Source organism: Euleptes europaea, chromosome 11, assembly GCF_029931775.1.
Source record: "Euleptes europaea isolate rEulEur1 chromosome 11, rEulEur1.hap1, whole genome shotgun sequence".
Classification (NCBI taxonomy): domain Eukaryota; kingdom Metazoa; phylum Chordata; class Lepidosauria; order Squamata; family Sphaerodactylidae; genus Euleptes; species Euleptes europaea.
In genome coordinates, this window is record NC_079322.1 from 46,902,044 (window position 1) to 46,919,327 (window position 17,284).

Here is a 17,284-nt window from a genome sequence, read left to right on the forward strand (position 1 = left end):
CTGGGGGGAACTGGCCCATCACGATGTACAGAGACTACACCTCATGGCGTGGAGAATCCTTCCCTCTCATTAGTGGGTTGTTCACAGCCGGTTCAGGAGGTCCTTTTGCAAGCTAGAAGGCCCTCGACTCGTTATTCGTATGACAGGAAGTGGGATAGATTTTTAGCCTGGGCGGATCAGGAAAGTTTTTCTCCCTTTACCTGCCCTGTTCCTAAGATCTTGGATTATTTGTTGGAATTAACCAAGAGGGGACTGGCAGTCTCATCCATAAGGGTACATTTGGCTGCGATTTCAGCCTTCCACGATAAGGTGGAGGGTTATACAGTTTTCTCCCATCCCCTTGCAAAACGCTTTCTGAAGGGTCTTAATAATTTATTTCCTCCTACTCCTATACTAACGCCCCAATGGTCACTCTCCCTGGTCCTAGCCAAACTGATGCTAGCACCCTTTGAGCCTTTAGCTCAGGTACACCTGTCGTTTTTGTCGGCTAAAATAGCCTTCCTGGTGGCTGTGACATCAACTAGGAGAGTAGGGGAGCTGGCAGCCCTTCGTATTGATAGCCCCTTCCTCAGGGTTTATAATGAAAGGGTGGTCCTCCACCCTAGTTTTAGATTTAAACCCAAGGTGATCTCTTCCTTTCACCTAGCTCAAGATTTAGTTCTACCAGTGTTTTTCCCCAATCCTTCCTCTCAAGCAGAGAGGACGCTACATACCCTTGATGTAAAAAGGGCTCTCCTTTATTACATTGACCGTACCAAACAGTTTAGAAGGTCCAAGTCCCTGTTTGTATGCTATCAGGGTCCCAAGAAAGGTAAAGCCGCCTCAGCCCAATCTATAGCGAGGTGGGTGGTCACGGCGGTTAGAATAGCCTATAAACAGGCGAAGGTGACATGCCCCTTGGGCATTAGGGCGCATTCCACCAGGGCGCAGGGTTCTTCTGCTGCTCTCCATAGAAAAGTTCCTGTGGGCGACATCTGCAGAGCGGCGACGTGGTCTTCGGAAGACACCTTTGTGAAGCACTACGCTCTGGACCTGCAGGCCAGGAAGGATGCAGCAGTGGGTAGAGCAGTTCTGCAGACCCTTTTTTCCTGAGTCGACCCCACCACCTACTGGGTAAGCTTGCTAATATCCCACATGTGGGGCTGCACCGAAGACAGAAGATGAAAACAGAGTTGCACTTACCTGTAACTGCTGTTCATTGATGTCTTCGGTGCAGACACACATCCCTCCCTTCCGACCCCGCTGTCGACCTAAAAAAAAAAAAAAGAAAAGAAAAGAAGAGAAACAAATTATTAAATGAAGGGATTAAGTTATAGCTGGTTCGTGTATTCCAGTCTTGGTCGGCGGCGGAGAAGGAACTGAGGAGGGAAGGGGATGCCCCGCCCAGTAGCATGCGGGCTGCACGGCGCGAAGGCCGGCCCCGCCTGTGAGGGAGGGGCATCCCCGGTGGAGGACTAAGGCTATTGAATTTTTTCCGGCGGCAGGCCTGCGCGCAGGCGCAGTCCCACATGTGTGTCTGCACCGAAGACATCAATGAACAGCAGTTACAGGTAAGTGCAACTCTGTTTTCTGTTGCATAGTTTATTTTTTCTTTAATATAAGCGGTAAGAATGGATGGTGTCAGCCAAGTCTTTATTCAGTAGGCGTCAACAAGAATTATTATTATATCAAATGTTCTGTGCACCAATTTAGAGAAATAAGCCTTAGTTGCTGTGTTTGTACTTCTGAATGTTCTTAATTATTACGGGAACAAAGGTTTTGTTTCAGTGGTTTGTGTTGGACAACATTGTTGTTGGTGACGTTGTTTCCTTTTTTTGTTTTCCTTGCAAATGCTATTCTGACTGTTGACAGTTGGTCCCTACCCCTGTTACTTTGGTCTTTTCTACTACTATTTTTTTTCTTTAGCCCGCCTTGCTCTTAGCCTATGCAGTTCCAAACCACCTTCTAATGAGCATGGTCTTCTTTTTCCAGAAGTGCCTAGCTGCCATTCCATTTACATGAGGCAAGAAGGCTTCCTGGCTCATCAAAACAGGACAGAAGTTAAGTGTGTGTGTGTGTTTCTATTTTCTCTCTGCCTAAAAGTTGAATTGTTATTGACATAGTACAAAGATGAATGTGGTGCTGCTTTTAACACTCTGGCTCTTACTAAGGCCTGGTTCACACATGCAAGAGAATACAGGGGGCAGTAAGCTGGTAGAATGGGCTATACCACTTCAGACTGCAGGTGGGAACATCATGGTGGTTCATGTTTTAGAAGGCCCTTTTAAGTTTAAAATTCCCTGAAAATAGAATACCAGCACTATGCAGCTTTTTTCTGTGTGCATGGACTCTTCTATAGAGAAGAGCATTCAAAACTGGAATCTCCTGCCGGCAGTCCATTCTACCACCTCATTCTTCAGCATGTGTAAACCTGGCCTTAGTTATAAATAATGCAGGTAATGATCTACGTGTAACAGTTCCATTAGTGTAACAGCAGCTATGTCAATAGCATTTGTGTTTGCTGAAGAAGGAAGGGCAATTTTTGCCAATTTCTCCTTCCCTCTGTAGTCCCTCATGTTGTTCCAGGAATCGAGTGACCCAGTCTTGGAGGGCACAGAAGGATGCAGTGAGAGTGGCGAGGTGGTGAAGTTGTCTTCACCTAGTGTGTCTCCATTCATGCCGCCCAGGATCCAGGCTGTTATTACATGTGCTTATGGTTGCCAACCTCCAGCTACTACCTGGCAATCTCCTGCTATTACAACTGATCTCCAGCCGATAGAGATCAGTTCACCTGGAGAAAATGGCTGCTTTGGCAATTGGACTTTATGGCATTGAAGTCCCTCCCCTCCCCAAACCCCGCCCTCCTCAGGCTCCACCCAAAAAACCTCCCACTGGTGGCGAAGAGGGACCTGGCAACCCTACTTATGCTCCCCACCAGGAAGGTTTGGTAAAACATTCACTGCAGAATAAGTAGCTGCCAAAGCAGATTCTCTATGAAAGTGTGCATGAGAGAGAACTCAGCACATTGTTGGTAATGCTTTGACCTGTGCTAGACTTGAGTGGCCTAGTATGATCATTCTCAAAAAAGAGAAAGGAAGATTGTGTGTGGCTCGAGTACCTTGCTGGGCCTTCTGCTAAGGATATCCCTTTGTGTGCTATGTGCCCATATCAGAATACGTATAAAAACATAAATGTCAAAACAGTAATACAATGGGAACAAAAGCCAGGCATAAATATATATTTTTAAATAAATCTGTTTAAAGAAAAGACATGCGTGAGCTGTGGGAGACATTCTTGGGGACAGGCGTCTCTTCCAAGATAAAGGCATGTGTTCCATGTTATGAAACAGTTACAAGTGTCTTGTTGTGAATTTTCCCAAGAGCACATTTGTGGGCTGTGGAAAATTACATATAGGCCTGAAGCTAAATAGCATTGTGGCAAAAGGCTCTGGCCTTTCCAGAGCTCTGAATCAGAAGCATGGATGTGGGGAGGGGACACTGATCTTATGCTTTCTAGGTAGGATGTGGTAAGGAGGACGTGCTGAGTGGGAATGCACATCTCATAGTGATCTGCCCATGGCTACCCAGTATGCTTCTTGGCGGGGCAAGCATCTGAACTTGTATTGTAGTTCTAAAGTCCTTGGGCATTTGCAGGCTCTTTCATTTCTTGCATGCTTCTCCACTTAACCCTAATCTTGTAATGGCAAAGCATCACAAATTAATTATTTGGAAGTTCTGTCGATGCATTCACGGATTCCATTTCTGCCTATAAATCACTGTTCTCCATTTCACCAGTCCTGTGTAATGACAAGAGAACGATCTAAGTATATGAACTAGTGCTGCTTTCTTCCCCAATAAAGGCTGGCATTTTGTGCTGCTGCAGAACTTTGCATTAATAACTGTGTTGAGAAGGAAGTGACTGGTCCAATATATGGGCACGGCTCAGTTTTAACAAGTGGTCTGCCCTAAGTTGCTGACTCCTCTTTTCCCAAACCATGTGGTTAAATAAATCAATCTCTCTTAAAACTACAGGCTGTATGTATGAAAAGGGACCAAGGCAGTTTTATGATGATACCTGCGTTGTTCCGGAGAAGTTTGACGGTATGTTTTTATTTATTTATTTAAAACTTTTTAATGCTGCCTTTTTACCTGATCACAGTCTATAAGGCAGCAAACATTTAAAAAATCATCCAAACATTAAGCAATTAAAAATACAGTTAAAATTGTGAAATAATTCAACTAAGAACACATAACATAACACTAGGAGAACCAGTAACTGTTATCCACATAGGTGTTTGGGTTTTTCTCTCTCTTACATGCAAATTTAGAAAGGGAAATGGATAAGGGTCTTCAATTTTTACATTTCCCCCCCAAAAAAGGTTAGCATTCCAACTCAAGTCTGTTTAATAGCCCTTTTGCAGTATGCCTAATCAAAGACTGACCTTTGCCTCGTGAAACCAAAGCCTGCTTTTCAATAGGATGTCAGTCTCTTTTTTGCTAGCCAGAGATTCTGTACCCAGAGACAAGATAAATAGGAGGATTTCCATTGCCGTGATGATCACATACCACTTGTTAGAGATTTATTGAAAGCTGATCCTATAATTAATGAAGCAGAACAGAAAGCAGCTACTTTGGATTTACTGATGACTAATGCAAACGCTTGTCTTTTTTTCCCTCCACAAAGAGATGAATTACGGAATATGAGTTCAATAGTTTTTCAGGGGTTTCTGTGTGTTTGTAGAAGGCTATGCTTTATTAAATATTGTATTGCTTTGTTTAATGAAGCTGGTACGTACAGAGTTGAATATGACTGACTAGTGTTAAACTTCTTCTCAACCACACCCTGTTCTCATTACTAGATATGACTCCGCTGTGTATCCTGTGGGATGAACAGATAATTAAGTTAATATGGGTGTTGTTGTTTTTTACAGCCACTAGTACTCCATGGGACACTGACTGCAGTACTCTCTAAGTTGGGAGTGGGTGGATTGCAAAACCATCACCTAATTGGTTAAGATTACAATTTGGTGCAACTTATATGGTGCTATAAATACTTTACAGGACAACTGTTAATGCTGCCAAAGGATCAAGACAGATATAAAGTAAAAAAGAGGATTTGAGTAGGTTCTTTCCAGCTTTGTTGCTGAAAAGACAGAAGTGCATAACAGTGAAGGAACATTAGTTCTTGCCACATCTCCACATCCCCCTTTCAATTGGGAAACTTAGGAAACACTTGCCAGTGACGAAAAAGGGTTGGACTATTTCCTTCCTTTCTTTCAAATGTGTGCAAAATGTTAGGATCAGGACCATGGCCATCTCCTTGGCTGGTCTGCTGTGTGTGTTGGGGGGTTGGGGGCGGGAGAGAGATCTTCTCTGTTTGTGCAAGGATGGGGAGGAATTGGAAGCCTTCACCCTTCTTAGCCATCCAGTGACAGGGTAGTTTGCTAATTTCACCCAGCCTTAAGAAAAGGAGAAAGCAGCAATATTTATAATCGAAACAATGTTAGATTCTTCAGTATCCATATCTGTCTTTTTACACAGCTGGGCTTGTGATGGGGAATAAAGCCCACGTGTGGAGTTCTCACTTTATGTTGCATATGACTTCACACATGAAAGGAAATCTTGTGTATTCCAGAACTGATACCTTAAATGCTAATAATAACAGCGGAACCCTCTTCTGTGGGCTACTGATTATTTTGCATCTTTCTGCTGCAGTTTTGTACTATCTTCTGAGGGGGAGATATTTAGTTGTTATTTGTTGTATTTGTATAACTTCAGCAGTGGCAGTTGATTATTAGTTATTCCTTAACTATCAAGAGATCCTGCAATCACACTCTTGCTTTGTAAATTCAAGACACTCTGGTGGATCAAGGGAATTCTAGGGGTGTTGTTTTTTTAAGTGCTCCATAAATAATGGAAGTTGTCCCTCATGGATGTTAAAGGCTCTGGATCTGCCCTTCTGCTTTGTTGCAAAGTTGTTTCCTTGCAGAGGTTTTTCTGTCACACAAGACATAGAGATGGGGCCCATCACCCCCTATTTTCCATTCTTCAATTCATTGATGTGCAAACAGTGTTTACTCACAGCTTGGAAGGCTTACAGTATATATAGTTGATACTTGGGAATTGGGATGCTTGCTTCGGAATGCTGTGTCTGAGTCAGTTTGAGCAATCTGGTAGCATATTTAGGTACAATTTTCAAATATTTTGTCCTATCCACCTTCAATTTGATTTGGCTAACTTCAGTAATCATAGGGCTGCTACATTCACACAAACGACTTCTCTGAAAGTCATTCTGGTGTTCTGGGAATTGAACATATGCTAACTGTGGTTTTATTTAGCATCTCATCTTGGCTTGCTTTTTTCCTGGAGTGCCTGACCCTGGAGTCCTAGTTTTATTTTCTTTCGTTTCTCTGGCAATCTTCCCATTTAGCAGTGAAAGTATGCTTTGGCTTTTCTTACATGTTCGTGAAGTACAAGAATGCTTCTTCTAATAGTTTTCTTGAATCTTTAAAAGCTAACAGAAGTTTTTATAAATAAGCAGGAAGAACAACCAACCAGGGTTACCTGACCTACCCTTCCATCATGCTTGGACTATATCTCACTGAACCCTCGCCCATTGCCTCAGCACCTTTTAAATGACATTTTAATTTTATACTTATATCTATGTTGGTTTTAAATTGCCGTAAGGTGCTTTGGGGTCAATTTTTGGTTAAAAAGTGAAGTAAAATTAACACATAGTAAGTGTTAAATAAATGATTGTCTTTGGAAACATTGGTGGTCTTCACTCCTTCATCCCAAGTTAGCAGGGGAATTGGATATTCAGGTTCCTTTGAATTAAGGACATAATTAAGCTAAGAACATAATAAAGGCCATGCTGGATCAGACCAAGGCCCATCAAGTCCAGCAGTCTGTTCACACAGTGGCCAACCAGGCGCCTCTAGGAAGCCCCCAAACAAGATGACTGCAGCAGCAGCATCCTGCCTGTGTTTCACAAGTTCTTTTAGTAATTATGTTTTACCATATATATGGGGAGAATGACTTGCCCGTGATCTTCCCATACGTCTGATTGCCATTTTGCTGGAAGTAGCGATGCATGTATCTTCAGCTTCAGTACAGAAGCAAAAAATATTTGTGTTGCCCCTTTCAGACAAAATGATGATTGTGTGTATTGGGAAGAATTTGTGTAGCATAGTAAAATGTAGTGACTGAAAAGGGCTCTAATGATGGACAAACAAGCTTGGTCAGCTCGACTGAGAATCAGCTCAATATTTACAGGTTCTCTCATGATTAAACTCTCTCAGCCTCTCATCTCAACCTTTGCCCTTTTCCAAGAATTTCCCCACAGTTCATAATGTTGGCTACCCTTTATCTCGCTGCCTTATTTTATTTAAAATCTCATCTTTTTGGGTCTGAGTTTAGGACACTAATGACTGCTCTGACCAAGCTATGTGAATCCCTCCAAAGTCTGGTTTTGATTTTCTTTTTAAGGCTCAAGGGCACAGGTGACAAGGGGTGTAGCGAAAGATTATTAGCCTGATAAGTTGAACACTGAGATGCTGTTCTCAGTTTAAGAATCTGGCTTTCAGTAATGTTTGTCTCTGTGGTTTAACAGTGCAATCCTAAAGAGAGTTACTGCAGTCTATGCCCATTCATTTCAGCGCGCTTAGGCTGGCATAACTCTGCTTAGAATTGCATTGTGAGTGTCTCAGAAAAGTAAGAATCTGATTGAAAAAGGAAAGTTTAAAGGGAAACTTGAATTGAAATGGTCATATTGTCTCTTTGGCTCAGAATGATTATTGATAGGGACGTGCGTGGTGTTTAAATAGGCCTTTTATGCTTGTGTTGGTGGCGAGGATCAGATTTAATGCAAAGTTTGTTCTGTGTAGCACAGGACTTTGAGTTGAGATCCTCTGCTTCGAGTCAAAGCAGGAAGTAAAGCATGATGTATTTTTACTAGAAAATAAAGAATTCCCATCGTCATTAGCAGAAGAAAAAATATAATCCCATTCCCAAACACTTCAACGGACTGCTCTGCAAACTGCTCAGTGAGGTTATCTTAACTGTCTTATGTTAAACACTTGTATTTTGTTGGCTTTGGGGAGAACAACCGAATTATATATTTCTAGATATATATTTTTTTGCCTTTGCCATTGATATAGTGCTTTTGGAAGAATGGATAATGCTCCGCTCAACCACTGTAATAGTGATCCCATTTTATATGCAAGACCAAGAGGAACTCGTCTATCCTCAGGATTTGCCTACCCATGTATAAAGCTCATGTTGCTTAAATCCTAGCCAAATACGCTGTCAGATTTCTCTTAGAAGAATTTGCATGCTAAGGGCGTTTCAGTCAATTTAGTTTTGCAGCTATATAAAGCATACATTACATTTCCAAATGAAGGACTGGGCACAATGCTGTATACAAAAGGAGCCCTTCAAATATCCAAGCTGGGTGTTTTTTTAAGGGGGGCATGCTTTTTCCAAAGTAGGTGTTGCATAATGGTTGCAGATAAATTTTGCATAGATCACAGGTTTGGGACAAACAAGCAAGACTGCAGTCAAGAGAATCTGAATTTAGCCGTTTCCTGAAAAGTAATCTGTGGTGGGATTGAATTCCACGTATCTTTTTTTTCCCATACAGGTGTCTACTTGTACCAGACAAACGGTTCCCCTTTAAGTCATGTTTTATTTCATATAGGAGATATTAAGCAGGAGCCAGGAATGTTCCGTGAGGGTCCAACATATCAGCGGCGGGGCTCCCTCCAGCTGTGGCAGTTTTTGGTGGCCCTTCTTGATGATCCGTCAAACTCTCACTTCATTGCCTGGACTGGCCGAGGCATGGAATTCAAACTCATTGAACCAGAAGAGGTGAGCCTGGTCATTTGCAATACGCTTGCTTCAATAATGCTGCATTAAAGAAGAATATTTCATTGTTTTTGAGAAGTGGTATATTTTTCACATATTTTAACTATCCAAGCAACAGTTAGTGGGGTTTAAGGAGCTTATTTTTTTAAAGACTCTACTCTGCTCTTGACTATGGCCGGGTTCAGATATTTGAGTTCATATAAAGTGTCCTTCTTATGGGGCTTAGACCAGGACTTGAGAGCACATATGCCCAGTAACGCATAAAGGATGAATCAGGAGAACAGGGTGAATTGGACATGGGGTTTACATGATGCGCATGATGCATCCCTCTTCCCCTCAAAAAATAGAAAGATCACTGAAATCAGAAGAATCTGTAGCTCCTGTGGGGAGGGAAAGGAAAGTTCTCATGTTGTGCGTGTCTTTTCTAAGGCTAAAATCAGTCTTGAGGGGCAGTTTTTATCAGATAATGGTGCAATGGGAAAGGGGGACCCTCCCAACACCACAATCCCAATCTATAACCCATCCCTCCACCACCACCACCACCACCGCTTCTTTCTGAGGCTAATTTGTGGACCCCTGGATCTAGTCAGGGATCCTCAGCATCATAATTCAGTTTGGATCCTAACACAAGTGGCCTTTTATGTGGATTTTTATGTGGATTTTAACATGCGCACACTCCTCTGAGGTCCTTGGTGCTACTCCCTGGTAAGCATGTATGACAAAGGGAAAGGGTCTCTACATCAGGGAGTGTTGATGGTAGGGCCAATGTTGAGCTAATTATTATCCTGATTATTAGGCTCGACTCCTAATTGGCTCAGGAACTCTTGAATTCATTTTGGAACTCACACCAACCACTTCCCAAATTTGTCATTACTGCTATTTCCGTTTCCTCCTCTACCTGTAAATAGCTTCCCCTTTGCCGCAAAGTTTCTTCTTCAAAACCTTCCTTTTTCAACACTTCTCCCCCACCACCCAAAAGAAGCCTTTTTCCAGGCTCATCTTCCTTCCTTCCTTCCTTCCTTCCTTCCTTCCTTCCTTCCTTCCTTCCTTCCTTCCTTCCTTCCTTCCTTCCTTCCTTCCTTCCTTCCTTCCTTCCTTCCTTCCTTCCTTCCTTCCTTCCTTCCTTCCTTCCTTCCTTCCTTCCTTCCTTCCTTCTCAAAAATAACAAGTGGTGGCAAAAAAATAAGCTGAAGAATAATGTTGTGTATGTATGGCAGTTTACATTTGATTAACATTCTTGTTTGCTCTGGTTTATTTTCAAGGGGGGTTCTATAAAAAGCAAAGGGGGAAAGCCGGATTACTAAAAGTGGAATAAATTCCATGTTTCAGCACAAGAAATGTGGATTTGGAAAGCCTGCGTTTTTATGTGTTTGACCTCTAGGTTTCCTGTTAAAAATATAGCTGATAAGGCTATATAACCCTGCTTGTTTAAACGCTTTTAACAAATCAACACTAATCTCTGTGTGTTTTAACAAATCAACACTAATCTCTGTCTGTGACAGGTGGCACGTCGCTGGGGGATTCAGAAAAACAGGCCTGCTATGAACTATGATAAACTTAGCCGTTCGCTTCGCTATTATTATGAGAAGGGCATCATGCAAAAGGTGAGCAGTTAAGGTGCTGAGATGATGTCTCACTGGAATGTTGCATGTTAATCTATAAACCATCTATATAGGCGAGCAGATGCAGACTCCCTTGCTCCAACAGGTGCATTACCAATAGAGGCAAGTGCTCTAAATGTTTAGATTTGATTGTTTATGATTTAGGTTTTTTTCCCTATTAGTCCAGAATCATGGATTTGCACGTCAAATTCGATCCTCATATACATGGGAGTCATGAAATTGCACACCTGGACTGGGTTTGCTTCAACTGTTCTGTGTTTTGTCGAAGGCTTTAACGGTCAGAGTTCATTGGTTCTTGTAGGTTATCCGGGCTGTGTTAACCGTGGTCTTGGTATTTTCTTTCCTGACGTATCGCCCGCAGCTGTGGCAGGCATCTTCAGAGGAGTAACACTGAAGGACAGACACTGTCCTTCAGTGTTACTCCTCTGAAGATGCCTGCCACAGTGTCTGTCCTTCAGTGTTACTCCTCTGAAGATGCCTGCCACAGCTGCGGGCGAAACGTCAGGACAGAAAATACCAAGACCAAGGTTAACACAGCCCGGATAACCTACACGAACCAATGTTCTGTGTTTACTTAAACACTCCTAATAGATGAGTCCACCAAATGAACTATCTCTTGGTGTGTTCATTTATTAAGCTTTTTCCATATTGGTCTTAAAGCCAGTTTAAGCTCAAACCAGTTTAAAATAGTGGAGATAGAAGAAGCCTTCAGTTATCCATTAGTCAGGCTCTGTCAAGAATTCTAAATACTCCTTTGGAGCCAGACAGAATAAACCTGTGAGGCTCAGGAAGCCTCTACCCAGTCTTCTCAGTTGATTGTTTATGCCTCTCTGAACCGCTAACAAAGTTATCCATTCTCCATTAAATGAGAGATAAACAATAGGGAGAAAGACAGACAATAACTCTGTCTTCCACTATCTTTCCTCCAGAGAATTAAGCCACTGCCTCTTGACACGTGATCTAGTTCCTAAAGATTGAAAAAGAGCAAGCTGGCTCTAATTTCCTCTGGAAGAAATCTCGATCTCTTCCTTCATTATAGAAATATGTGCCAAATTATCTGTGCAGAGGGCTGGGCAAAAACCTTGCCCATCCTAGACCACATCTGTCATACTCCTTTGTATGATGCGGCAGGGCCTGGGCAGCAGAGCCATTAAGTTCCTATGCATGGCAGAAATGGAGTGGTGAGCCATGGGATCAGGTTGTTACTTGTTTGCTTCAATTCAGACAAGTTGGCAAAACTCAAAAAAGAATGTTATGGCAAAATGTTTTAGTGGTAGAATCAGTTGAATGTTCCTACACATTTAATCTGAAGAACCAGGTTCGATTCTCCACAGCTCCACAGGAAGCCTGCTGGGTGACCCTGTGCTAGTCACAGTTCTCTCAGCCCTCGTGTTGGCGGGCAATGGCAAACCACCTCCAAACGTCTCTTGCCTTGAAAACCCTACAGGGTCGCCATATGTGAGCTGTGACTTGATGGCACTTTCCACCACCACCACACATTTCCTTCTTGCGCAACCACATTAAAGCTCATAAAGACTTTCCTTAATTTATAATCTTTGTTTGTTTGTTGTTTACACTACCATCCCCACAAGTTCCTCTCTTTTGGGGGGAAACACATTAGTAGCTGATTTCCATTTCCACCTCTTACGAACTGTGTCTTTGTTTCCCCATCTCCCCCAAGGTTGCCGGAGAGAGATACGTGTATAAGTTTGTTTGTGACCCAGAAGCCCTCTTCTCCATGGCCTTTCCAGACAACCAGCGCCCCTTGCTGAAGACTGACATGGAGCGCCATATCAACGAAGAGGACACAGTGCCTCTGTCTCATTTTGACGAGAGCATGGTCTACATGCAAGAGGGAGGCTGCTGTAATACCCACCCGTATAATGAAGGCTATGTGTATTAACTGCGGTGACACTGAAGAAAACCCCGTCGCCCGCAACTCCCAAGCTTTTCCTCTTTCATGAGACCAGGAGGAAAGCTGTATCCCCTTCAGTTGGTTTTGTAAAAAAAGAAAAAGAAAAGAAACACAAAAATTAAAAAAAAGAATAAAGTAGTACTATAAAGGGGCTTTTCCTGTTGCATTACTCCTATGATCTGCCATGGACGGTGCACTTTATCTGAATGGGGAAGATTGGGATTTAACCATTTATTCTGTGTAACAGAAGGGAAAAGGGTGGGTCTGCTTTTTTTTTTTTTTTGCCTTTTTTTTCTCCTTAAGATTGGGAAGGGAACATACAGGTTTTAAGTAAAATGAAGCTGTATCATGTCTGGTTTTGTTTAAAATTGGCTTAAAAATATTGTACGTGTTCTCTGGGTATCCATAGTACAGTTAATTCTAGATATGTTAAATAACCATTTGTAAACTATTGGGAGAATTACCTGTCATGGACACTTTTTTTTTTTTTTGCATTTGCTTTTGGCACACTATATTCCTTGTTTTAGAAGGATAACCAATGACCTATGTTGCAGGATTCTATAGAAGCTAGCACCTCGGAGCCTTTCTGTGTGTGAGAGTGGGGTTTTTTTGGTGGTTGTTGGCTTTTTAAGTAGCCTTCTTAATTTTTATTTGCCCTCACTTGGTTCTTTTCGGTGTCTACATGTCTTTATCGCTGCCTTGTGTTCTTTAATGAGTCATTAAGGAAGGCATTCACTGTTGACCGAAGAGCACAATTCGTGACTTAAAAACTGCAAATTGCAGAGTTATAGCTTAGCTTCTTGTACCTGGTGCCATCTTGCTATGCAAGTACAGCACATCTGATCTTTTTAGACCTTTCAAGATCTATCTGAGTGTAGTAATTACATGTGCTGGACCATTATGGATATCATCTCAACATTAAATATAGAATTGTGATCACAGAAGAGAAGACTTAATAGCATACCTCCATTTACTTTGATACATAAATAAGTTATTTAATCAATAGGAATTAACTGTACTAGGTCACATATCTCATTATGCTGTTTAGATCACAGCAAGCACTCCTTGAGCAAAATATCCAATACACTAAATAGGTACTTTAGTAATTTTTAGACATGGTACCCATTATTATGCATTTAAGCCTTTTACTGCTGTGTTACGTTGATAACATATATACATACTTAGATAATGCTAATGCTTCTGCTGCTGTCTTTTTTTCTGTAATATTCTCTTTGCTGAATTTACTATGCCCATTTATAAGCAATGCTGTAACTACAGATAGCATTTCAGGACAAAATAGATGACTTGAACCATTTATTGCTTAGAAACAAAATAGCTTATGCCACAGCTGTGCTATAAGCAGCTTTTATGCGCATTGAGAAATGAGCAGTAAGCTTCAGCTTGCTAAGAGGGAGCTCTGTGGAATCTTTTTACAACTTTCAGTGGAGCAGAGACTTATATGAACCGTCAAAGAATACAATGAAGTTGCTGTATGATGTTGTAGTGCTGGCACTGATGCTATCAATCAACTTTGTTTTAGACACTAAATGTAAATGTGATCAGATATGGTTGGAAGACGATTTACAGGGGTCTTTTTGATTTTTTTAATGATTTTTATTTTTTTAATTTTGAGAAGGGTAATGTTGAAAACAAGACACAACACCCCTTATCCAAGTTAAAATTAAAAGAGAAGAAATGTTTTAAATATTTATGAGCACCTTTTCTGAAACATTGCGTTTCCTAGTCTGAAAAGGAAAGGAAAAAAATGAGGTTTTGAGCTGTCCAGTGGTTATTTTAAGTGACTCCTTATAACTATCCCCCCCACACACATTCATTCCCCAATGCTAACAACTCTGGAAGGTGGGGGAAGGGAGTCGACTCCATAATCATTAGCCAGAGAATTGATGTTTCATTGTAAATGACATGATATCAAAGATGCCTTGAGGTGGTGATTTACTTTGCACTCTCAGTGTCAGTCAGGAAACCAGTAAAGCTATAAATGATTTATTATGCAATTCATTCCAAACTAACAAATGTTAGCCACTACAAACCACAGCTGTTGGAAAAAGCACACTGGGTATGCATTCTAAAACACCAAGAAGCAGAAAACAAACCTATTACGTGCATGTGTATAAATCCAGGCCTGCCTACTACTCCTCCACCAGCCCAAATGCAAAGCCTTTCCTCTGGTTCCTGCACTCATAAATTTCACTGGTACTCTAATTGGCTAACATGGGGGGGGGGAGACCAACTCCATCGGTATATACCAGGGGCTTTCAGAATGTGTCCCAGGGAACTGTAGGGCTGCTTCGAAGCTTGCTGTGGGTTTGTCAATGAGAAAATAAGTAATAGGTGATCAGCTTTCCTTCAAGAAGACTTTTTTTTTAAAAAAAAATCTAAGTGCACTACCACAAAGGTCTCAGGTGCACCCTCCATTTCGCATGGAGTGACTGAGGCTTGGTGTGGGAACAGAATGCACTCCCAAGAACATGCCTAGGAAAACTGCAGCACTCAGAGTTCTAGGCATTTATTTTAATGTGGAAGAGTTCCCTGAAGGTGGAAAATGTGAAAAACCCCAAGCTGAGAGGGGAGAAGAGCATGAACACACATGAAGCTGCCTTATACTGAATCAGACCTTTTGGTCGGTATTGTCTACTCCAGAGGTGGGGAACCTTTTTTTTTACCGCCAAGGGCCATTTGGATATTTATAACATCATTCACGGGCCATACAAAATTATCAACTTAAAAGTTAGCCAACCAATACGTTTCTCCATGGCCCAGGTGGGAAAGGGTTAACGCAGTTTCTTGGGCGGTCCTAGCAGCTCCATAGTTAACGACTCTCCTGCAAGGGGGAAAAAGATTCCTTTTCTTGGCAAAACAAACTCACATATGCCTTGAATAGAGGCTATTCCTGTCCCTGGGAGGGTGCTGATCACCAGTTTTAGATCCTTATGAGCTAGAGAACTGCCAGGACCGACAAAGGGCCAGACCAAACAATTTCGCGGGCCTTAAACAGCCCCCAGGCCTGACGTTCCCCACCCCTGGTCTACTCAGACCAGCAGCGGCTCTCCAGGGTCTCAGGCAGAGGTCTTTCACATCACTTACTGCCTAGTCGTTTTAGCTTGAGATGCTGGGGATTGAACCTGGGACCTTCTGCATGCCAAACAGATGCTCTACCAGTGAACCACTGCCCTTTCCTACCCATGAAAAGAATCCTGATTCACACTGCTATTCTTCTTCATTAAAACAGAGCCCCAGGGGGTGGCTCACTGTTCTATGACAGCTTTGGGTTTTGTCAATATCAGCGTAGAGTGTTTCTTGTCAGGAACAGATATATATTTGGTGAATGGGGTTGGGTTACTTGGCGGTGGGAGAGGTGAACATTGGTTGAAATATCTAATGTTTTCCATATATATATATATATATATTGTATAAGGTAGTGATTCACTGAACAAAAATAAACAGTTCACCCACCATTGAATGAATTCCCAGGAAAAAAGTGGTAAACATTGTTTTATGAAATTGATTAGCCCTTTTGAAACTGTATGTTAAGGAGTTTATTTCAAGTTCTGTTTTTATTCCACATTTTTCCAGGTAGATTAATAAATCTGGCAGCTGATTTCTGAAAGATGGTGTTTTGGATTTCTAATCAACTCCTTTACTTGTTAGCCAAAGTCAACTAAAGGGTTTGTGAGCACAAAGAAGATGAAGAGTTGGTTTTTAAAACCCCGCTTTTCTCTACCGTAAGGAGTCTCAAAGCGGCTTACAATTGTCTTCCCTTCCCCCTCACAACAGGCATCTAGTGAGGTAGGTGGGGCTGAGAGAAGACGGAGAGAGCTGTGACTAGCTGAAGGTCACCCAACAGGCTGCATGCAGAGGAGTGGGGAAGCAAACCTGGTTCACCAGATTAGAGTCCACCTCATGCGGAGGAGTGAGGAAGCAAACCTGGTTCCACCAGATTAGAGTCCACTTCTCATGCGGAGGAGTGAGGAAGCAAACCTGGTTCCACCAGATTAGAGTCTGCCGCTCTTAACCACAACACCACGCTGGTGGTGTCGTGTCATCCCATGCTTCTTCCAAACTAAGGTAGCCAAGCCAAGGTAGCCATCGTCATAATCTGTCACTTGATGTTAATGTGGTACCTATGGGGGAAAAGACAGAGTGGATGAACATTACACTGGGCTGGCTTAGCCTGCAGGGCAAGGAGAACTTTTTAGAGAAGTTCTCCCTAAAAATCCAGATCAACTATAAAGGTCAAAACATACAAAATGTGTTCTTTAAAATAATTGCCTGCAAGGCAAAAAAGGAGTTTGAGCAATGATTCATTAAGGTACTTTGGGGGCTTATTTCATAAAAATTATTTTTCCTAGCCTAGCAAAAAACAAAAGCCCCTATTTTTGCAAGAGTGGGGCTGTTCATTTGAGTGAACAGGCTTTGCAGCTTGCTGAACCCGGGTTAGTAGCTGGTGGTACACATGTACACACTCAAAACACATGTTAGACTAAGTGAAGTTATCATCTATAGGCCTTCTCTTAGAATATGACATGAATCCACCCCACATGCTATTAATATGACATGAATCCACCCCACACGGACATTCTAGCAAGCTGCCAGATCACAAACCTGCTGAATGTGTTAAACCAACCTTGCAGTCTTCTACGTAGAGATGGGTACTGGGGCTTTGTACATCACGGCTCCTCTGCGTGTATGGCATCTTGTATTACCTATGGCCCTTATGTACATGTTCAGTTCCTGCGATCTTTCCTCCAGAAGCATGAGAACACAGAGCTTGCGGGATCAGACCAGTGGTCCATCTAGTCCAGCATCCTCTTTTAACACAGTGGCCATCCCATTGCTCTGGACCCAAAAATATGGGGCATTGAGGCCAAAGCTGCCTCCTAGCA

The 17,284-nt window shown here is 42.2% G+C and overlaps 1 protein-coding gene across 4 annotated transcripts in view; it reads left to right on the plus strand.

Moving 5' to 3' along the window:
• Positions 1-12,397, plus strand: part of ETV1 (ETS variant transcription factor 1) — an 87,439-nt gene extending 75,042 nt beyond the window's left edge. For all 4 annotated transcript variants that reach the window (XM_056857691.1, XM_056857689.1, XM_056857688.1 and 1 more), the window contains 5 exons: positions 1,972-2,052; positions 4,011-4,079; positions 8,677-8,846; positions 10,346-10,447; positions 12,147-12,397. In XM_056857691.1, coding sequence (XP_056713669.1) covers positions 1,972-2,052; positions 4,011-4,079; positions 8,677-8,846; positions 10,346-10,447; positions 12,147-12,368 — 644 coding nt within the window. In that variant the 3' untranslated portion in view covers positions 12,369-12,397. The remainder of the gene's footprint in view (positions 1-1,971; positions 2,053-4,010; positions 4,080-8,676; positions 8,847-10,345; positions 10,448-12,146) is intronic.
• Positions 12,398-17,284: the final 4,887 nt, after the last annotated feature.